The 24,329-nt window shown below is 34.6% G+C and overlaps 1 protein-coding gene and 1 long non-coding RNA gene across 9 annotated transcripts in view; both read right to left on the bottom strand.

Annotated features, from left to right (window-relative positions):
• Positions 1-24,329, bottom strand: part of LOC127856950 (N-alpha-acetyltransferase 40-like) — a 34,983-nt gene that overhangs the window by 9,474 nt on the left and 1,180 nt on the right. The window contains exons 2-8 of one of the 8 annotated variants that reach the window (XR_008038254.1): positions 23,660-23,946; positions 21,804-23,292; positions 19,237-20,113; positions 18,153-18,389; positions 11,881-11,925; positions 10,041-10,091; positions 8,782-8,830 (exon numbers count right to left, since the gene is read on the bottom strand). Coding sequence is in view for 1 of the 8 variants with exons in the window: in XM_052393161.1 (XP_052249121.1) it covers positions 1,481-1,639; positions 2,350-2,445; positions 8,778-8,830; positions 10,041-10,091; positions 11,881-11,925; positions 16,405-16,410 (410 nt within the window). In the remaining 7 variants the exon portion in view is untranslated. Of the gene's footprint in view, positions 1-1,480; positions 1,640-2,349; positions 2,446-8,777; positions 8,831-10,040; positions 10,092-11,880; positions 11,926-16,404; positions 16,559-18,152; positions 20,114-21,803; positions 23,293-23,659; positions 23,947-24,329 lie in introns of those variants that run through there. The other 7 variants (XR_008038256.1, XR_008038257.1, XR_008038258.1 and 4 more) reach the window with 7 other exon arrangements.
• Positions 4,427-8,758, bottom strand: LOC127856956 (uncharacterized). Its single transcript, XR_008038263.1, has 3 exons — positions 7,531-8,758; positions 7,138-7,231; positions 4,427-6,761 (listed from the first exon to the last, which is right to left on the bottom strand). It is a non-coding gene; the product is annotated as an uncharacterized LOC127856956 (long non-coding RNA).

Here is a 24,329-nt window from a genome sequence, read left to right as displayed (position 1 = left end):
TCTCTACATACCAAATTTGATAGCCTTAGGCCCAATGGTTACTGACGAGAAGATTTTGAAAGTTTTCACAAAATAGGCCTTATATAAGCATATGTTCAATTTTGTGACCCCCGGGGCAGGGTCAAATTTGACCCCAGGCATAATTTGAAAAAATTTTGTAGAGGACTATTAGATGTCTCTACAAACCAAATTCGATAGCTCTAGGCCCAATGATTATTGACGAGAAGATTTTGAAAGTTTTCACAAATAGGCCTTATATAAGCAAATTTTCATTTTTGTGACCCCCGGGGCAGGGTCAAATTTGACCCCAGGGGCATAATTTAAACAAATTTGAAAAAGGTTCACCCCAGGAACATTCCTGTGAAATTTCATCAGAATTGGACCAGTAGATAAGGAGAAGATGATTTAAGGAAAAGTTAACGCACGCACGCACGGACGCACGCACGACAGACACAGGACCATGACGTAAGCCCCGCTGGCCTCTGGCCAGTGGAGCCAAAAAACGACTCAAGGTAAAACCTGGTTCTCCCCATCACAGACTACAAATAAAATTATAAATAACTAAAAGTTAAAGTCAATACAATATTTTGGCTTGATAAATAAATCAAATGAATAATAAATGACCATATTATTTGTGAAAAAAGTCGAAAAAATGATCATATTCCTTTTGTTCACCACTTGAGAACAAAAAAAACTTATTTAATACTGGAACTTAGCATTAAATCTGTTTTCCGCAAAATGTTTGACAACAAAGGTAAATTATTGATTTACCACTAAGAACCTATAAGAACAAGTACAATCAATCAAATAATTTATAAATATGTGTAAAATAGTTCATGAAAATGTATACAAGAACAAGAAAAGGACAAAACTTATGTAATATATCCTGGTAAGTTATATGCATATGTGTGTGAGGGAAACATATGAATCAGGTTAGGGTTTTGATAGTGTTTCAATAGTCTGATCGGTGATCGTAGTTTGGTATTTATTACAGAAACTAAACATATATTATTCCACAGAACCTTTGAATTTTGAAGTATTTTTTATCATTTTAATTGACATTCAAAACACCGAAAAAAATAAGTTTTCTGCTAGATAAAATACAAATGCGCTATTTTTAACACGTATTTGTACATTAGATTAATAAATCAGGCAAAGTCCATTCCAGTCTTACAAATTTTGAAAGGTTTTCGCAACATATGTCTGCTCCTTTTTTTTCTGCTTTCAAGAAGTGTGTACTGAATGAGCCTTGTTCTGAGAAAACTTGAGGCATGTGTGTAAGGTGTCGTCCCAGATAAGCAATCTACGCAGGCTAATCATGGACAACACTTTCCACCTAGACTGGTTTAACTATTAAGATGAGACCTCTTATGAAAGTTTCATTAAAGCCGAAATTGTCATCCCTGACACAGGCGAATCAGGGATTTCACTTTACATGCATACATTTAGCCCAGTTTATCCAGAAAATTATCAAATATACCAGTATAGGACTTCCTCGTCCAGCTCAATGTCGAAGCGGAAGTGCACGAAGGCCACGGGCAGCCTCTCTTCATTGCGCGCTATGAGGTACCAGGCGCGATCCTCGTACATTTCCTCACGCTTGTCACGATCCTTCCAGCCCCAGCTGCTGGCCTCGTACCTAGAAAACTGAGCTTATTGCATGTGCGCAATGTTTTGTTCCTATATAAGCCTGTGCAGACTGCACAGGCTAATCAAGGATGACATTTCCCGAATGAAATCAAGCCTAAGCAATTCTTATGTGTATTCTTAAATCAAGGAGAAATATTGATAGATCCCCTTGATAATTAATATGTTTATTCAACAAATTGAGTCAATTTTCCCTCCCACTGCTGTTTTCTTTAAAACAAATAACAAACTAAACATCACAAGTTAGACATTACTCCTCATAAACAACTATTTTGCTTATATTATGAAAGATTGTTATGCAGGGATGGCAAAATTTAACTGGGCTAATTTATCAACACAACTTTTCCATATAGCTAACTTAGCAACATCTGCATTTTTCTCTTATATGGAAATGATTTGAAACATCACAGAAAATACTGACAATTGTTTTTTTTAACCATTTGTACTTATTTTAGTTATTATATGCTTTGTATTTATATGAGTAGCTGAAAAATTACAGAAATTAAAAACTATTCAGGTAAACAGGAGAACACTTTAATGAAACCACATCATTTTTTTTAAGGTTTGTAAACCAGTCACATTGATTTGTGTTCATTCAAAATGAGTAGTTGTGACATCTTCGTAACTGAGTCAACTATTGAACCTTACTTACAGAGAGCTTATTAAAACTGTCACTTTAGAGACAAAAATATTGTTACTTACAATGCCTGCATATTTGTTTTACAGAGATCAAATACAAAATCTTTTGTGTCTTTGTCTAAATCTGTAGCCTGACAGCACTCGATAGTCAGATTCACCCTGAAAGGGAAACAAGTCAACATGAGCATAAAAAACATAAAAGATGCGCAATTTGTAACCTGGTTAGTGTGCTGCAGTGCTTATTTCAAAACATTTTAAAGTGATATTATGGGCATCTAACAGTTTATAGATGTCTATCACAACCGTTGTTTATTTTTGGTGTTTTCACTTCATATACACTTATATTTGTTAATGCAGCATCAACATACTAAAACAATATTCCGGAAAGAGAAAAATAATGCATTTGAATATCAACCGTACTTTCGTTTGACAACTGATCACGCATGTACAATGTGAACCTAAATTAAGTTTTAGTGCAGATTCGTTTATACGACACAAATACACAATTTTGTTTTACGGATCATTTCGGCTTACAAAACTAGGTGAGTCACGTAAAATATTGAATATAAAATATATTTTTATAAACAACTGGTTGCAAGATGAGTTGCAGATAATTGATCAGTAACCACATTTTAACTAACTCTTTTGACCTGTTAATTCTTTTCAGCTCAATTCAACAGTGACAAATGCCCATAATATCACTTTAAGAAGAAACCAACATACAATGAAAGACTATTATTGGTCAATTATCGTCTAAACTTGACAAGTCAAGCAATTATGCAAGACAGTGAATTTGACAATTAATCTATCAACTTTTCCAAAAATCTACTAATAATCTGTTATTTGTTATCAATGCAATAACTTTATATGGTTCTTTAAACTTCTACATTGCTTCAAATAAAACTTCTGTTCAAAATATTAATATTTCAAAATTACAACAATTCCAGAGAGTGCATAGTTGGGCATTCAGATTAACAATAGTGACCAAAGCTGGGAAAATCAGTCTTGTGTTCAAAAAATCACATTTTGACATTTTGGCAATTTTGGATTCTCTGAACATTGTAGTTCACAAAAATGATATAGATTTTTTATTTATCACATTAAAAACTAATTTTATGACCTTCCAAAGTGACCAACCCTACATTTTACCGTCACTAAAAGTTATCATTTAATCCAAAAAACAACGAAAACATTCAAACAACAAGCACATTGTTTTATTAAAACAATAATCTTTCCTTTAGTCAAATACATAATTATAGTGCAATAAAATGACAACAGCATTATGGACATTTAAAATGTACCATTTGTGTTGCTATGGTAACCGATCTACATGTTAATAATCACCAGAGCACACAATCACGCCTTTTACAAATCTATGAATTGTATTTTCAATCAAGTGTTTGTTTAAAGGCAAACACAACATTAATTTCCCTGTTTTGTAACTAGTTAAACAATAACAATCAATAATGTGTATGTTCCATGAACAATTACCTTTTTTATTCAGTTACATGTGTATTTAAGTATAATGTAACCTCAAACACAACAGAATGGAAAAACACAGCATTGAAAAGTGTTGGTTGAAAGTACACTTGGATACTAAATGTTTCAGTAAATGAAATAATCATTATTTATCATTATTTCTGATAGAGAAAAATAGACAAATTAAACAATAACTTAAACATAACAAGAGCACCGCCTTGCGGGTGCAGACCGCTCATCTATTTTCTTTTTAAAGGTGAAGGGACTCTCATTTTCAATCACAAAGGAGGGAGGAGTGGAGTGAAGAAGGGTGTATAGTGTGGGGTTGTGGACATTTATTACATTATCTTCCAAAAAAGCGAAAAAAAAAAAAAAAAAAAAAATCGGGGGGGGGGGGGGTTTTGGGTGCGATGGTTGGACGGTATTTCAAACATAACCGTTTTAAAAAAAAAATGGGGGGGGGGGTATAGTGTGAGGGTGTGGTGATAATTTGTGAGATGATCTTAAAAAAAAAAAAAAAAAAAAAAAAAAAAAATCAAAAAAAAAAATTGGCGGGGGGGGGGGGTGGGGGGAGTGGGGGGGGGTATAGTGTGAGGGTGTGGTGGTCATTTGTGAGATGATCTTAAAAAAAAAAAAAAAATAAAAAAATAGGGGGGGGGAGGGGGAGGGGGGGAGGGCACGGGGGATGGTTTGGGTGAAGTCTATTGTGGTATGTCAGGTAAGAGTAGTTTCATCAAAGTATCAATCAAATCTAATCATAAATAAAGAAGTTATGGCAATTTTAGCAAAATTTAATAATTTGACCTTGAGAGTCAAGGTCATTCAAAGGTCAAAGTAAAATTCAAGTTGCCAGGTACAGTAACCTCATGATAGCATGTAAGTATTTGAAGTTTGAAAGCAATAGCCTTGATACTTCGAGTGGATCGAAACACAAAATTTAACCATATATTAAAAGTTACTAAGTCAAAAAAGGGCCATAATTCCATAACAATGACAACCAGAGTTATGCAACTTGTCCTTTTACTGTACCCTTATGATAGTTTGTGAGTGTTCCAAGTATGAAAGCAATATCTATGATACTTTAGGGGTAAAGTGGACCAAAACATAAATCTTAACCAAATTTTAAATTTTCTAAGTATAAAGGGCCCATAATTCCGTCCAAATGCCAGTCAGAGCTACATAACTTTGCCTGCACCGTCCCCTTATGATAGTTCATAAATCTTGCAAGTATGAAAGCAATAGCTTTGATACTGTAGGAATAAAGTGGACCTAAACACAAAACTTAATCAAATTTTCAATTTTCTAAGTATAAAAAGGGCACATAATTCTGTCAAAATGCCAGTCAGAGTTACATTACTTTGCCTGCACAGTCCCCTTATGATAGTTAGTAAGTGTTGCAAGAATGAAAGCAATAGCTTTGATGCTTAAGGAATAAAATGGACCTAAACACAAAACTTAACCAAAATTGTCAATTTTCTAAGTATAAAAAGGGCACATAATTCTGTCAAAATGCATGCCAGAGTTATCTAACTTTGCCTGCCCAGTCCCCTCATGATAGTAAGTAAGTGTACCAAGTTTGAATGCAATAGCATTGATACTCACTGAGAAAAGTGGAACTAAACGCAAAACTTAACCAAAATTTTCAATTTTTTAAGTATAAAAAGGGCACATAATTGTGTCAAAATGCACGCCAGAGTTATCTAACTTTGCCTGCCCAGTCCCCTCATGATAGTAAGTAAGTGTACCAAGTTTGAATGCAATAGCATTGACACTTTCTGAGAAAAGTGGACCTAAACGCAAAACTTAACCGGACGCCGACGCCAACGCCAACGCCGACGCCGACGCCGACGCCGACGCCAAGGTGATGACAATAGCTCATAATTTTTTTTCAAAAAATAGATGAGCTAAAAATTGTTTGTTTTTGTTACTATGGAAACAATGTAGCAAACAAATAAAAATATAGGATTTTCATTGTAAAACATAAATAAATACAATATTCACACTGATTTTTTCCCAGATTTTCGGAAAGGCAGTCTGTGTCCATAAGGTGAAAACAATTGCATGGTTACATGGAAAAAATGATTTTTGTTTTGTAAATATGAGATATAAAAAACTTGAAAACAAGCTTGTGCAATTAGATCAACAAACGTTTGCATGAGAGGCATGAGGGAGAAGGGCGAAACGTAGCTGGTGTTCTGCTTTACTTTCCTTCTGTCTTTTAACTATCAAGCTCTTCTTACTTTAATGTCCCTCATTCTTTATTCTTATTCTTTCACCACCCGTCGCATAATAATCATGCGTGATTGCAGCGATGTACAATGTACATGTAGATGCATTGAACATTTCAAAACCTGTATCAATTGACTCATTTAGCAAACGTATACATGTTTTAGCTTTCCTAGGAATAGAGGATTTTTTGCATTGTTTGGTGGAAAATTTATCACCCAATACCTTGGCAAAAATAAATACTGATACATGATGTATGAAATTGTTGTGGCACCATCAGAGAAGATCAGATGCGCATCTTAATGCATCTTCTTTTTTGGGGGGCACAGTCTGTTTTTTGTTGCTCACCAGTAGTGCGTTTCGGACATGTCAAGTTTTTGGTTCATCTATGTGACAGAATTCACGAATGTTTTCAAATAAATACCACTGATGGTCCAGATCAAGCCCTTTCGCAAACATTTTTTATGGCAGGTTGTCACAGCTCACATTACCATTCACTTTTGAGACCTTCCTGAGAGTGATTCTGACTACTGGTGAGTCACTAAATTTCCTGCATTCCACAACACCGGGATGCTCCGCTGACACATGGAAATTGATGAAATTTGGTGACATTCTTTATGTGGTGAAACAATGTCGTAAGGTAATCCTTCCTGTCTTAGATAACAACAGGATTGGAAGAGTCCCCTACAAGCTGGGGGATGTTGTGGCCCGTACTTGACGATAACCCCACAGACGCAGCGACATCAGACAACATTTCTGCATTGAAGTTTCTGTATCAAAATTACCATTTAATTAAGAAACAATTGCAAAATACAGTTTTCCTATTATCAAATTATTATTTTGTTGTTGTTGTAATAGAAAACTACAAAGTTTGAAGGATGATTTTGCATGGGATTTTGTTTGCCATATCAAGAATTTCATACCAATAAAACAGCTGAAACTATTAAAATGAATATTTATTTTCCTGTTACAAGACATAAAGTACAATGTACCTACACACTATTTTTAATTGATTTATGTTTTATTATTTTTATATTTTATTACATGGCAGAACTATACAACTGGATAAACCTATGGAAATGCAAACAAGGTTTATCAAGAAGGATCATGCAGGTCACATACACCATACTGTGATAAGGAATTTACCTCCACTTTGACTTCCAGATGCCAAAGTGCCAATCTGGTGTAAACTTTGTATGTCTTATCAACATAAAGCTTAGTGTGATGATTTTGTGTAAACCTGAAATGTTAAAAAATAATTATTAAAAAAGGTCAGGCTACAATTTAGAATATGTATTTTGTAGTAATTGACTGACTTAAAAATGTTGACTCATTTCAATATATTATTTTAAGAGAATTTTCCATTTGGGATTGATACCAGAGTAATTTTTTTAACATATTTACTACATATCAACATGCTTTACCAAATTGCAATTGCATTACTGCAAACAAATATTTTTTACAACAGGTTTAGCTAAATTAATTTTTCAACATTAAAAAAAGCAATCAGAAACACAATAACTAAGGGCTTGTTATTACCTACAAGAACTCTCCACAGAAGGTACCAGATGACTATGTTGTTTTTATTTTGGCCGCAACAGTTGTCACACTGAAAGTGAGCATGCTGTTTGCCAAGACCGTATGTGTTGAGGTAGTGGTGAAACTGGCTGAACACAGCATTTGCACCTTTACCATGTGACTGGCCTTCGTCTGCGAGGTAAAACACCTGCTTTCCTGTGAAACAGAAGATAATAAATAAACCGTAATAACTTACTAGAGATACCCAAATAGTTTGTTTTTTTCGAATTAATTAATAGGTGGTTTGAAACATTTAGATAATGCATGGTTATTGTCTTATCATAAAAGATTGATATTAGACGAGAATGATGTCCTCCAGACCACACACGCACACAAACACGCACACACACACACAACAATAAAAAGTAAATTATCAATTGGTAGTTGATTACATTTAGACTGATTCAGTGTTGATAGCAATGATATTAAATTAATTCAAATACCAGATCAGGGCTCAACATTAACCGAAAAACCAACTTGCCCTGCTGGGCAAGTACTTAGAAAATCTACTTGCCCTGAAAGTAAAGCCATTTGCCCAAATCATTTAAATTTAAAAACGAAGTATCCTGGTCTTGTGAAATTTCACATGGAATAGTGTTGGTGTTAATAAATTGAGACATGATATTTTAAAGTCAAATTTAAATCATTCCACCATTTCATGTAAACAATTCAGTTGCTATCGTACAGTTTACTTCCGGGTCAAGCTTGCGAGTCGCGAAAATTAATCACAAAGCCAAAATACACATATATCTTTCACTTACCTACTTTAAGCATGTGGAAATATCATATCCGAACCTTCTTCGATTGAAGACATCCATTAGTACAAGATGACATTTTGATTTACAGCGTTTAATAGCCATTGAAAATGAACACTACGAGACAGGTTGCGCTACCTGTGAACTGCTCAAACGAAACAGTGTCTTTCAAGGGGAATAATTTGAATTAAATAAGCGGATTACAAACCACCAATTGTGCCAGTGTTTAAAGGACATTTTCATGCTATATTGTGGAAATTTTCAAAGCATGTCATAAATTATGAGCCGAGAAATTGTATGAAAAAGACGAAATATCCAGCGCATTTTCGTACAAGATTTTTATCTCGCGATTTCCCGACATAAACGTCAGCGTACACAAGACTGATTTTCGCTGACGACGTCACAATACATGTAACTTTGACATAACGTACATAAAATATAAAAGGTACTTGCCCATTTCTATTAAATTTCTTGAAAGGCTCCAGCAAGGATAGAGGATCCTCGAGCTGTAACAAAAGGCTTGTTTGATTGTTAAGTGGGATTTCTCGCCAGTTAAAACAATATTTCAGTCATATAACTGCGCTAGGTTAAACACAGAGATCATAATATGCTAAATACATGACACAATGATGTGTGAATTAGGGACTTATAATAAATGTGAGCCAGGATGTGGACTGGACCACAGGACTTAACCCTTTCAGTGCGGGAACCGAATTTTGAAGGCCTTTGCAAACAGTTTGGATCCAGATGAGACGCCACAAAACGTGGCGTCTCATCAGGATCCAAACTGTTTGCTATTCTGATAATATTCTTTGAAAAAAATCGAAGAAAATGCTAATTTTAGAAATTCAGCAGACAACATTTTAGCAGACGACAAATTTCCCAGCATGCAAAGGGTTATCACAAATGAGTAGTGTCATCCCAGGTTAGCCTGTGCGGTCTAACTATAGATAGTTGTATGCTGAAGACTTGGTTAACATCGTTGCAAAACACAAAGCTTCATCTCTTTATTTTTTTAATAAGCCAATTACGTAATTTATAAGTACGAACCTACAGGCATTCCATATTCTCAACATGTAATTGGACATAAATATCGGTAAAAACCTGGGAGAGACATCTTCAAATAAAAGGAGTAATAGACCTATTTGCAAAATTGGACAGCATTCTAAGGGACACGCCATCTTGTCCTTTGTGGCAAGTTATTTTTAAATTGCACAATGAATAACAATTTTACAGTCTGGAAAAGCTGTTTTATGAGCCGATGTTATTTGACCTGTAAAGGTACCCTTGACCTCTAAGTTATGGTGACAGGCATCACTCACAATACATAGACTTAGTCTAATGATGGTTTACATTTGAATAGTTATTTTATAATCCATCAAAATCAATTTCGACTGAGACAGGAATTTTTTAAGCTGTTTTTGGCTACATTTGACCTTTGACTTCCATAGTTTAATATTTACTGGTAAAGTAGAGGAACGTGTGTTACATGCTACAGGTCAACTTATCATGGCCAATATTTACCACATTTTTTTTAATCCATCAATCTAATGGCAAAGTTATGGCTGAGATAGAAATTATGGCATGGAAATATGGGCACTCATACAGATGGACAATTAGACTGCTATTCACTCCTATATAAATGGGAGCAATACATTTTTGTTTAATATTAATATGCTATTATATTTATTATTTGTAGACATGCAACATAATTACCTTATTTGCAGCATCAACTTTAGCCACTGATATTGCTAAGCGAGCACTTTCCTGAAATAGTTACAGTATATAACTACATTTCACAGCTGAAATAAATCACAAATGTGTTATTTTGTTTCTGAATTAATGGAGTCCATGAGCCAAGTTAACTAAACAGCTACATTATCAGGCTAGAACTTCTAACTAGGGATGGGAACAAATATTTAAATCTATGAATCAGCCGTAAATATAAATCCAAAATTATGATTAAGAATACTTTTTTTGGAAAAAAACTTCCAAAAATTGTGTAAACTATAAGTTTCATTTTTTTTGCTATGTGCAGACAACATTCAGTTTCAGTCATTGAGGGAAAACAGCTTCCATAAATAAAGAAGACTATAAATGGCGTATGGGACGGTACCTGGATAGGGGTGATGTCTCAAGTAGTTCTGTTAGTGTTTTTTTTCATTAAAAATCGTGTCCGGTCACCGGACCCATTCCCAATAGAAAAAGTATATATTTTTCCCAAATGGGAGCTAAAAATTCCCAATGGAACCACAAACAAACAAAAAAATTTTTTTGAACAATATTTTGTTCATCTCCCATCCATATAAGATCAACCGTAGTAAATATAATGCTGGACACACTTGTATCCTCAATTTTGAAGCATTTGTTAGCAAAACAACAACAACACTAATTTCGCAAATTTAGTCAAAACGCTGCGAATTTTCCCAATCCACAGGGACCCGGCCCCATTCCCAAAATGGTGAAAAAAAACACTGAAATCTAGTTTTCATGGATGTTAATACGCCATGTTTAATATGTTGGCCAAGATAATGGACTGGATATTTACAGTTCAATGTCTCCAAATTAAGACAACAAAGGCAACCTTAATCCATATTCAGGGTTCGACACTAAGGCACGTCCGACAGACATTGTCTAGTAAGATCGGTGGTCGGGCTAGTAAAACTGCGGGCTAGCTTGTCCGACTGGTCATCCATAAATAAAAAAAAATCTATACTGATTCATATAACTATATATAACTGCTGTGAAAACCTTTACTTTTAATGTGTAAAATTACTCTTGTATCCGTTATCTACATTAAAACAAAACTAGTATATTTAAATAAACGTGGAGCATTCACATAATTAATCGCTATTTTAGACGCAAAGGAGAGCTTCCTGTAGAAATTGCTTGTTTCAATTGGTCAAGTTGTCATGAATATTAATGATTTTCTGCAGTGACGTAAAACTGTAGAGCATAATTTTACGACTTCTATCGAAAATCGGTATCGTCAATGCAAACATTTTGTGCGTAGCAGACAAGATAATGTAATTTAAAGAATGGCTGTGTTCAAGTTCGGATTTTTGTCTGACAAATCAGTTAAAAAAAAGAATCCGACGCTTAACTGACACGAAACGTAAATATGAAGAAACACGAAAACGTCAATTTTATCCTAAATGGAAAATCGAGTCAGTTCCCATGGCTTGAATTTGACGAAGAATAGCAAAAAAAGGATTATTTTATTGTTTTACTATATGCATAAAAAATCTGGTGTTCACTGATTATTTACTGATAAATCCTGATTAAACAGTTACATGACACAATTGTGTTCATTTGCTATGTCATTTATGGTCTAGTAGACATCAGGTTCGGGCTAGTACATTTTAAGAGGAGCTGGTCCGACGGTTTTGCTGTAAAAAAAGCTAATGTCGAACCCTGATATTGTGTTACATTTTAATTTTGTGCCACTGGGAAACAGCACAATTTCTCTTTAAATATATAAAAACCACAACGCCGTTAAGGAGCTTTAAAAGTACCCTGAAACTTAGAGGGACCTGCAGGACTGGTAAAAACAAACCTCCTTTCGTTTCAGCTTCTTTTCTTTTGCTTTCACAGACTTTCTCTGAAAAGTAAACAATCGATAAGTACTAAAATCATAATAAACAATTAACATTAAAACTTTGAAAATTGAAAAAAATTGACTGCCCTGCACTTCTGTGGGGCTTTTTTCTTTAAAGCCATGATACATGAGGGCCCATACTATGAGAATAATGGATATTATCTGGAGCAATAAAATTTTGTGGTTGACAAACGATCAATTAAAAGTTATACTGCACCATACATGCCAGACATCCCAATCTTAGCAGGACAGTCCTGCTTTTGGGGTTGTTTGTCCCAGTGTTCCCATATGAGACAATATGTCACAACATTCGTAAAAAACAATGTATGTTCTATAAGTTCACAATAAAATTCCCTATTCAAGCGTCTTCTGGCTAAAATTTTCCATCGCTAATCCCTTTATTGCCCCTATTAACAAACCATTTCTACCGCTCGCATGCATCAGTGTTGTTTCTGACACCGTATCAGCGATTTATCAGCATATTGATTTCATCAGGCATTCACACAATGGTCTTTGTAATTACTAATTGCTATCGATAGATGCATCATAGTTAATTAAGAGCCAGCTGCTTGTAGTTCAGGGCCCAATCAAGTCCAAAAGTACTATTACGCTGTATTCTGTGTATTATACCACATGAAGCTAAAAAACCTGTCAAAACACCAATTTTGTATATCAAACAAATTGACCACTGACCAATACACATTGATGTTCTATATAAATTTACTTTTCGACTGATTTTCAAAAAAATATTGTGTACATTTTGCATGAATCTAAATTTAGAGTTAACTGATGATTGGTTGAATAAAAACAATGCTTGATGCACACACTTCGCATAACATGATTTACACATGTTCAATTGGGGCCTCTGTTCCGATTAGATGTCATATAGAGGCATGCACCACATTTCACTAGTCATCCGCATAGTGCACATCACATGTGTGTGCACAATACTTCTGGAAAAAGGAGAATGTTTGTGTTCATGAAATTCTTTAACACATTTATTGTCACTTTTGGCCAGGAATTATGATGTTTTGTAGGTCATATACTGATATTACTGACTGCAGTGAAGGTTGAATAATTGATCGCAGTGATTGTTTTTGCCCAAAATTACCGCCGATATTTGGCTGCTTCCCAATTGCAAAAAATGACGTTTTTTCCCAAAAATCTGACCAAAATTTCCCAAAAAATGACCAAATTTTTCCAATTAAGCCAATAAGATTACAATGTCATTTAGCTTTAATTTCGTAGAACGAGTGCCGATCGAGCTTGTCGAGTCTTCACCAAATGACAACTAGACTTACGAATGTTCGCGAATGTAGCAGAATACGATTTTACGTTGCTATCCACACATCTCTCTCTATATTGCGGAAGATACCGACGATAGTCGATGTATCCCGATTGTTAACGCCTGTTTTTACACACGTCCAAGATGGCCGCAAGCAGACGAGAAGTTTGCGATTAGCAGCGAAAATGTTAAATAACACTAAAATTAACAGCGGATATCATGGTTTTAAGGAGATAATTTAATGTGTGTGTCAATTAACCAAATACTATGTTTGAAATGAACAACAACAAATATTTATTAGAAATGTTCACAGTGAATGTGTGTCACGGAAATCTGTGTTGGGAAATTGGAGTTCACAAAGTAAAAGCATTTAAGACGAGAACCGTTCGAAAATGGAAAGAGACAAACATGATTTGATTTATATGTTAGTGGATCTGTGTATATTCAGATTCATATGCATATTCTGCTTTATTATGTTTTTATCACACTGTATAGCGTGGTGAAATAGCATTGAACTGAGGATGTCAATTGTGCAAGATATTAAAAGGTAAACAAATGAAATGTATTATTTTAGCTCCATTTAATACAACATTAATTATTATCAACATTAACACAGCAAGAACACAAAAGCGTGTTTGTTAATATTTTCACCATATCATATTTTACTTTAAAAAACATCCTGAATTAAATTCATACTCTTAAAGAGATTATGATTAAATCATTATGGTACATGTATATTGAAGAATCTATACATTATTGCAAGTTTAATATGCATGTGGAAGGATATTAACTAAACATTGTAAGAAGACATGAAAGCAACACTTTATAATATAACAAGGGACAAAATTGTCACAAAACCAGGTTTTCATTGTGAAAAAAAAATCTGATAAAAGGAGAAAACTCAAACTGAACTTTTGAAATGACCAAAAAAAATTAACCCCCTTTGTAAGTTTTTTTTTTTTTTTAAATCTATTTTTAGTCGTGGCGACCTTGACATTGGAGATATTGACGTGATTCTTTCGTGGGACACACCGTCCCATGATGGTGAACAAATGTGCCAAATGATTTTAAAATCTCACAATGAATGACATAGTTATGGCCAGGACAAGCTCATTTATGGCCATTTTTGACCTTTGAACTCAAAGTGTGACCTTGACCTTGGAGATATCGACGTAATTATTTCGCGCGACACACCGTCCAATGATGGTGAACAAATGTGCCAAATGATTTTAAAATCTGACGATGAACGACATAGTTATGGCTCGGACAAGCTCATTTATGGCCATTTTTGACCTTTGAACTCAAAGTGTGACCTTGACCTTGGAGATATCGACGTAATTATTTCGCGCGACACACCGTCCAATGATGGTGAACAAATGTGCCAAATGATTTTAAAATCTGACAATGAACGACATAGTTATGGCCCGGACAAGCTTATTCCGCCAGCCCGCCAGCCAGCCAGCCAGCCCGCCAGCCAGCCAGCCCGCCCGCATTCGCCAATCTAATAACCAGTTTTTTCCTTCGGAAAACCTGGTTAAAAATGCTGTCAAACATGAACTTAGCAATTTTTATTCTGTTCTTATAATCATATTTATAATGTTTCCCAATTTCATGGTTTATCGGGCTATTTTTCCCAATTACATGGTTTATCGCACTAATTTTCCCAATCCAAATGCCACAGGCTGTAACAAAAAAAAGCAAAACAAATCACTGGATCGTATTAGATGTCACACCTTTTGGGCAAATGGCCCGATAATTTTAAAGGAATGTCCCAATTCGGACCTGAACAATTCTGGCATGTATCATATGAACTGCACATCTTCCCAGCTTGTTTTCACACAGACAAGCCTTTGATGGGCACTACTATTCTAGGAGATGGGTTTCCAATAAGAATTTTAACTATGTTTGTCTTCATTTGAACTTTTTTGCAAATAACGTGGAGAAAAATTGTTTAAAAATATCCCATCCGCTACATTACCCATACAACTTTTATTTGAGTGACATCTTTTTACTCAACAAAAATAAATTAACATTTTATACCAGTACAAAATCTTTTTTTTTAGAAGGAGTGCTTTATCAGAAGAAAATATTTCTTGTTTGTATCCAAGGCATTTTAACTTCACTTTTTCACAATTTGTTAATTGGAGACTCAATTTTCACAAAACGAGTGAGCCAAGGCCGCTTAATAAAGATGGGGAAAAAGCCATGGAAGCTATGATATAAGATTTATTTTGTAAATAATAGTCTTAGAATAGCAACCTGTCCTGTAGTCTTTTTTATAAGACGTGCAAAGAATTTAGAGATACTTTTCATATGGGCTAAATTCTTTGGAACGTCTTGTCGGGGGAAAAGTCCAAAACACCAGAAAGTTTAAATTTTCATCAATTTGCGTAAAATTGCAAAATAACATTACCACGGTGCTTATACCACGTGACTTTTTAAGATCTGTGTTGGGAGAATAAAGTGCGACCCAGTTAACATTTTTTATGATGTCTTTTTAAATATTTCACCATTTGTAATGGGATAGTGGAGAGCCCGCTCATTCGTGAGAGTTTCCTAAAGGTATCATGATCTTTTTAAACAAATAAGTATTTTTCCAGTAAAGTGCAACCGTGCGTTTGTAATATGAAGTCCCCACACTGATCCAACATTTTCTAACCGTTCAAAAGCGCAGTTGCACTATACTGAAAAAATACTGAAGAAAGTGTTTTTTGAGGTGAAAAAAAATGTGATTATATACTCTTTTTGTTTGAAAGATTTCATTAGAACTGGTTCATGTATCACTGAAGTATATGCTTGTTTAATTGTGCATATTGTTCCAAACTTAATATAGCATGCTTATATTAGAAATTATTCTTTAACATTACCCCACCCACTTCTGACCATTTCAGAAAGTGATATGTCCTTAAGTGTCTGATATCGGGGCTTGAATGTTGCGCACAAAATCCTTGCGCAACAATATAGACAAAGAAGGAAAAATGTCCAACATTATTCGAATGGTTCAGCCGTTGTACGCTCCAAATATTACCAATATAAAAAGTAGCTTAATATTTGAGAGCGTCAACAAGTTGGACTGCCTGTCCTGTGAACGAGTCCCTTTAAGGGTCGCGAAAACATATGAAAGTGGTTGTACCGAGTACAAGTATGATTTTATTCATGAAAGTAAAGAGACTGTGCATATATAAGGGAATACTTACACCCATTATAAAACGATTTAATACGTCTTTAAGTTAATGCGTGACTCTTATTTTGCTCTGTTATGTACACAACTTTCCCGCAAAATAATTTATCGAGCGCCTAACAACTCCGATTGGCTTTGATAATTCACGTCTCTTTGATACCACTCGTCCTGAGATGTACAAGTGGCTAAAAACGAAAGATGATCGATAAACCTATTACTTGATAGATCTTATATAAAACCGAAGACTAACTTCTCTAGAATATTTGTTTACATTAGTTTAAGGGCCATAACTGATGTCGGATACATTTCCTTCTTCTCCTGATACAGCAATCGAATGTCTATCCGTACTAGTATCGGCCCTCTTAATGAATACGAATTTTGGAAGTGAACAAATACAAAAACGCGCATGTTTAATAACATGTAAATCTATAGTTAAATGTGTATTCTTGGATATAACAACGAAAACTGCATTTAAATTGGCAATGTTTGGACAAAATACTTGCTAGCAATCTGTTTCATGTACAATTGTCTCATAGTTTCGGCCCTTCTGTTTGGTTGCTAAGATTTGTTACTATGCGCATTTGCTTGTTCTAAAAAAGTAACATAATGGAAAAACGATACTATTGCTCATGCTGTTCTTAAAATATGTTTACATTTTATTAAAAATAAGCGGCATATAAATCATTTGATAAAGCCACTATATTAACCCATAAACAAGCTAACATAACCGATACTATGAAAGTAAGGGATCTTTCTAAATAGAAGATTTTGGTCCTGCGCACTATGGTACTCTACTTGAAAGTAGGATTTTCGAAATATTACTAAATGTTTTACAGGAGAAAAAGTCAACTATATTCAATAAGTTAAATATGGGGTGGAAGCAGAGATCGTAGAAGCCAGCATCATTGAAATCAAGTTTGCCATTTAGTCTTGCAAGAAAAAAGGATTATAACTCAAGTCCGTATGGTTTATTATCTTGTTAGCCCGGTTTGTTTTCAAAAGATATATCTATCACATTTTCTCTCAAAACGGTTATTACAATGTTCATTCCATTATGGCGGTAGCGTTGAAATGTATCGATATATTCATTTGATAGATTTTTCTGCATTATGATGTTCGTGTAATAAGATCGAAAATAGTATTAACATCGATACCATAAGCCTGTGAAAATATATCATATTCACTGTTATGTGGTAGAAAAAATCCAGAAATATATCACTAAACTATCATGACATCTATCTGTTTAGCGGTGTTGTGCCATTGTGAGCCGAGTTAATTGCTCTTTTTAATTAACATATAAATTTTATAGAAAAATGGTCTGATTATTGAGTATAAAAGTCTTGTATACATCGGAACAACGAGGAGGAAGCAACCTTGTACTCAACCAAAAAAGATATATTATATAAATAACTTCATTCGTTAATATATGTTACCAATTATGTAGTACGTTTATTATGTATTATGTACGATATAAGATTTACGTTTGGGACATAATCTTAGAAATATGTACATTTACTATTCATATCTCCTGCATCAATGATTACAGTATTCCAAAATAATTTGTTCGAGGTTATTTATTTTTTCATCACATTTTTTATAGTAATTCTTATGGAGAAAAATATGTGATGCATTATATAATATTTAAATGTATTGCACTTAAAAAATATGGCGTATCGATAAAAATGGCTATATTTCACGAGATTTTAAAAATAACGATAGAAAATATCAAGTTAATCAATTTTATTTTAAAATCATTTCAATCACCACTATTTCTTTTCGCAGATTTTTTCATACATCAAGTCCAGAAATGATCCAGGAATTAATATCAACAGTGTCCGGAACACATGCTTCCTTGTTCACGGAGCATCGGCCATCCCCAGTTGACCGACGATTCAAACAGAACACTGGCTTCGGCGGTTACCACAAGCATCGTTGGTACACCAATATCGCACCGTGTTCACTGTTACTCTCTGTTCATCTACCAATGGTTGATCGCCATCGCTGCAGTAGTAATTAAAGCCATTTGCTCAGAGTTATGAATAGATATATGATTATTTATTCTCAAAATACTGTTAAATCATCATCAACATTATTTGTCAAATTACATTATTATCATTGTCCATCAATCGAATATTTTTTTTTCTCATACATATTTATTAAGATTTTGACGCACCACCAATCCCGCATGAAATACCATATTTGTGAGACCGAAAACAAAAGAATATTGAACTTCTTAAACATTAATTGATAGTAGAATGACAAGTGTGCTAACATTGAAATTATAGAAATGATTATATTTCCAAATATAAACTTCCCTAAAATATTCAGTAGACAAGAGGCAATATCTGCAAAGCACACATATCTTCCAATGAGTCTAACACGACAATTTGCAAGTCTCTCTTTATCTTATATAGACATGAATGCGGTATTTTATTTTCTTAAAATATACATCTTGATTCTTCAACTTAAAATTAAAAGATGCAAAACACGATAGATTAATGGATATTGTTTTTCAGTAAAAAATAATTTAAAAAAAACTAACACATGATAGGAAAATATCGTTTTGTCTCTTACATCCCCATGGAAAGGTCGCGTTCATATTGAAAAGTGTATATGCCTTGAATATATCTGGTGCTACAGATTATTTCTAAATCACTGACGATTTTCAAAATGCAAAAATGACAAAATTACTTTAAATCACCGGTCTACACATGGAGTGGTTTCCACGACATACTATGAATCCGGTTGATTGAATAGACAAATACTTAAAGTTTTCATTTACTAATTTAAAAACATGAATACACTCGGTTAAATATAAAGTTACTGTAAATTGATTAGCTGTTTTTACCTGTAAAATATGAATATTATATAACAAACACAGCTCGTTAACAAATCAACCAGTAAAGATGCACTGTTGATTTCTTTGAATATACTTGAATAAATTTCATCTGTCTGTACGTGGATATTTGCCCCCGCATGTTTAGGCAACATTATATGTGACACAGAACCATAATGTTGAATGATAATGGTGTGTGACCGTCAATGGTTTCTATCTAAAGAACGGAAACAATACAAAACGTAATTAAAAAAAACAACAAGCCTAAATATGTATTTTAAGTGACACTGTTATAAACTGATGGTGTATGGGATATACACCCTCAGTAATTTCATACCATAAGAGAGAGAAGCTCGCGTATGGTATAAAAGAAATAGTGTATACCCCATACACCATCAGTTAATGCTTGTGTAACGATTATATCGCAACCGACTACTCGATTGCTCGGGTGTATGGAAATTACTCGGGGTGTATGGAAAATACACCATTGGCACGTGACCGCTCTAAGCCAATCGCATTAGGTCATTTTTGTAAGAGGTGATATATTATTTAACTCATGAACATGTTTGGTAGGTAAATATTGCAATATTATACAATTCAATCAGACAAAAACCTTAAATAAGTATCGCATAAGTACAACACTGTTAGGCAGTAGTTAAATCTCAGGCGGTTGTAAAGTTTTATCCACAACCAGCAATCAAGAGAAATGCACATGACTTCACGCGCTCTCCAAACAATAATCGGTAGTAATGAGCGATGCAGGTATTGCGAGTGGGATAAGAAACCATACTTCTCGTTTTTATATTTCGCCTTTTTAATGGCAGCGGGACGTATGAGAACCCGTGCCTCAAGACATGTGTCTCGGTGCCGCAATCAACTCCCGAAACTTCTACAAATAAGCAGATATTAGTAAACCTTAAATATCAGGCATTCTTTAAGCAAATCATGCAAATAACTCAAAGTCATATTCATTTTTGCTTGTAACAAAAAAATAGTCAAGCATTTTAAGCATCGTGAACCAACTTCTGAAATAGACAATAAAAACAAAATTTTCAAACACATGTACATTAAAAATAGTGTACTTCAGTCATTAAAATCGAATATAAAAGCTGTAATAAAAAGTCATCCACTTCTTGCAAATCACAACGCAGCGGTAATACAAAAAAATACTTCGTCTGAAAATACAGAAAATAAGAAACACTAAACATTCACTAAACCAAGTAAAACTGATACTACTTGAAAACATTAAATGTGGCGGATATTTAACCAAACATATGCATGAAGACTTATCTCCACTAACTTAAATGTTGCACGAGTTTAAACAAAATCAAGTATGATATCCATAACTCAGTATTAAAAAAAGATTGAACACAATTTCCATTTAAACTCAGCTACTTACAGCTTCAGTGAACTTCTTTCTTCATCAGCTTTAAAACATCATGCGTTTAAATCATATGCACGGAACTAATTCAAAGAATTGCACCAAATATATGTATCATGACAAGGTAGTTTAAAAAATAATATAAATACGAATCAAACAACTCAATGATAGAGCAACGCATTTGTAAAACGGGAGGACGGTGAGTCATCAATCTAACACTTTGTTATTAAAGTGATATTATGGGCATTTTTCACTGTTGAATTGAGCTGAAAAGAATTAACAGGTCAAAAGAGTAAGTTAAAATGTGGTTACTGACCAATTATCTGCAACTCATCTTGCTACCAGTTGTTTATAAAAATATATTTTATATCCGATATCTTACGTGACCCACCCAGTCCCGTAAGGCGAAATGATCGTTAAAACACAATTGTGTCTTTGTGTCGTATTAACGAATCTGCACTAAAACTAAATTTAGGTTCACATCGTATATGCATGACCAGTTGTCAAACGTAAGTACGGTTGATATTCAAATGCATTATTTTTCTCTTTCCGGCATATTGTTTTAGTATGTTGATGCTGCATTAACAAAAATACCTGTATATGAAGTGAAAACACCAAAACTAAACAACGGTTGCGACAGACACCTATAAACTGTTAGATGCCCATAATATCCCTTTAATTAAATCAGGAGAGACAAACTATGTGGCTTTACGTTTATATAATCATACAAAACTTTGAAATGCACGGGTTATAGTCTCCTAAATGAATAACGACATTTCTGGAATGCACCAAGCACCTCAAACGAAACGCAATCCATTTTATTTACTCGTTACTGCGTTTGAGAAAACCACTTAACCCTAATGAAAATAGTTATAGCCAAACAACCTACACCACAAAATAATTCGGTATAAGACTTGCCTTTGAATAGGCTTTCCACAAATGTTAACGAAGCCTTAAATTCTTAATAACAGTTAAACTGACATTTATTTCCAGTCTTATATAGAGAAAATAAAGTCTGACCTTTTCTCGAATGATCAACTTCCGATTCAGCATCCTGCATCTCGTCGGCAAATTTCCGGCCCACAACCCCAGAATACTCATGCTATTACCCTACTATCTCTGCTATATAACATGAAAACTACCAAAACAAAATCTTATTTTACTAAACGAGATAAATGTAATTTTTAGGGTTACTCACATGGCATGTATTTGGTTGGTATTGTTCGTCTTGCATACGCATTGGGCGGTTCCGTTCCCGGGCTACTATTCCGGGGGTCCGGGGGTGCTCGGGAATGCATCCTTTCCGGGGTAGGAGGATGTAGCAAAGGTAGGAATGTCATCTGCATCATGGCCGTGCGATTTTTGATGTTAAATGTATTCTTCCGGCAAAATGAATATTACTTTGGTGGTCGGGGATTGCTTTTCATGACACCACAGAAAATTAAAATCCCGATTAAAACACGTGCCTAATACGCGGGTTATCATACATTCACTTTTGGATGCACTGTAAGTACTTTAAATCTAGTTTCTGGTTTGTTAGGTTGTAGTAAACAACCGATTTTTACACGCCACTCGTAGTCTGTAATTCACTTAGTGATAATGCACTATTAAGCTATTCAATACAGTTTTGCATGGGAAAGGAACAAAGAGAACAAGAAAGTCGTAACATTCTGAAAACTGAAAGATATTAATCCATTCAAGCATCTAACTGCTTCTGCTTCCTGCTTCTTATTTTATTTTAAAAAATTATCTAAATAGTTTGTTTTCTTTTTTTTAATTTGTTTGTTTTTTCTTTAATTTTATTGTTTTCTCCTTAATTTCTTCTCAAAAATCTCTTAAACAGTTTAGAGATGTTTGACCTGTTGCGTTTCCTTTGTTCTACAATAACATCCGTCAACGCGTCTTTAACGTTTGAATTTTCTGGACTTGCTGAATGTATTGTAACATTCAACTGCAACTGGTGCCTTTTGTGTTTCTTCTGTATTCACTGTGTGTACAGAACTCGCGTTTTCGACGACAGTTGTAGCCTCTTCTCTGTCTGACTTGCACCAAAACCAGGCACAGCTGTTGTCAACGACAGTCTCATCCGTATCCTCGTTGGAACACGCAGTGTTTGCCGCGTTATCTTCTTTAACTTCACTTAGAGAGTTGAATTTATTAACCTCAGTGTCAGAATTTGATGCACTTTCATTTTCTATTTGGCTATTTGCTTCAGGAGAAGAATTACTTTCAACGGGAACACAGAGGGAGATAGAAGACGTTGAGATGCTAGATGAATTTAGAGATGAAGGAATGCTTCTGTCTAAGATTCTACAAGAGAATGGATTTTCTTCCAACAGAAAAATGCTTCTTCGCACTCTGTGGTTCCAAAGACTATAATAAGATGCATGGCAAGGGTTCACAGAGACCTCCTCGCCGCTGTCATTTGAGCTCGTTTCTGAATATGTGAGGCTCGTATCTGAATCTGTGGAACTCGTATCTGAATAAGCGGAGCTCGTTTCAGAATAGTGTGAATTCGAGTAGCATGACACGTCGCTGCCAATACGCGACTGTATTCTTACAGACTCGGGAATAATATTTCTGAAGTTAATCAGAACCCAGGCATCCTCACCGGCATCGTCGGCTAGACAACGTGGTGTTAACAGTACAATTGGCGAGCCGTCGGAATCGCATAAGTAGTTATTATCCTGTACGCGTGGGAGAAAAATGGACATCAGCTTTGTGTTGAAATATGAGCTTAGCATAATGCGCTCATTAAATGTACTAGAAAGAACACTTAAACATTCTAATTTAACTACGTGTTTCTCGTACAACAAAATATTTGTTTAAATCAATTTATGCCTACCGTTTGACGTTTTGTATAGGCGAACCCTGAATGAATAATGAACACAAAATGCTCAATTTGGAGCTTTTTTTAAATTTTCATTGTGTGAAGAATACTCACGTTCTTTCATTTTCATATTTTACACCTCTTGATAAAATAAATGTATTGTACAAAAATATAGCAAAAACACAATACAAACAAACAACACAGTAATCTTTCTTTATACATACCTCATATGGGCCACGTATTGGTATAAAGGTGGTCATGAAATTGAATCGATTTATAACAGAATCCATTTGGAGTACTTCCAAGTACACCGACGTTGAAGATGTCACTGGCATGACGTCGAGAGGCGTGGTTTCGGGCCTGATGCCATCATCTAGACCATCTTCGGATTCGGATTGTTCCTCGAACTCTAGCACGAGGAGTTCCGCCTCTATTACATCATCTGCATATTCGCCAACGGCCTCGTCTCTCATTTCATAGTATAGGTCTAGCTCTTCTTCGTTCAACGCCTCTGAGAAAGCAACGATATAACAATAGATTTCATTAAAACACATTGATGATACTATAAATTTCTATAAGAAACCCTGTTAGTGTTTATGCATGTCAAGAATTTTCACAAACAGTAATACGACCAGGAGAGACAGTTCTGTTACAATCCGCGGTCGTCGTTTCTTTAAGTGACTTTTTCACAGCTTTGCTTATTTTTGAACAGTTTCATTTATATGTGTACTAACACATCTATAATGTTTTGAATAGTCTAAACATATTATACTAGCATGAAAAATAGCTGAATACACACGTTTCCATTCCCAAGATTCGAACCCGGGACATTTGGAAGCAAGAGCTTCTGCGCTTACACTGCGTAACCCAGGCTTTCGTGTATTAACTCTATGT

The sequence above is a fragment of the Dreissena polymorpha genome, chromosome 14 (assembly GCF_020536995.1).
Source record: "Dreissena polymorpha isolate Duluth1 chromosome 14, UMN_Dpol_1.0, whole genome shotgun sequence".
Lineage (NCBI taxonomy): Eukaryota > Metazoa > Mollusca > Bivalvia > Myida > Dreissenidae > Dreissena > Dreissena polymorpha.
The sequence above is the reverse complement of the archived record's forward strand: the minus strand, read 5'-3'. Positions and strand labels throughout refer to the sequence as shown.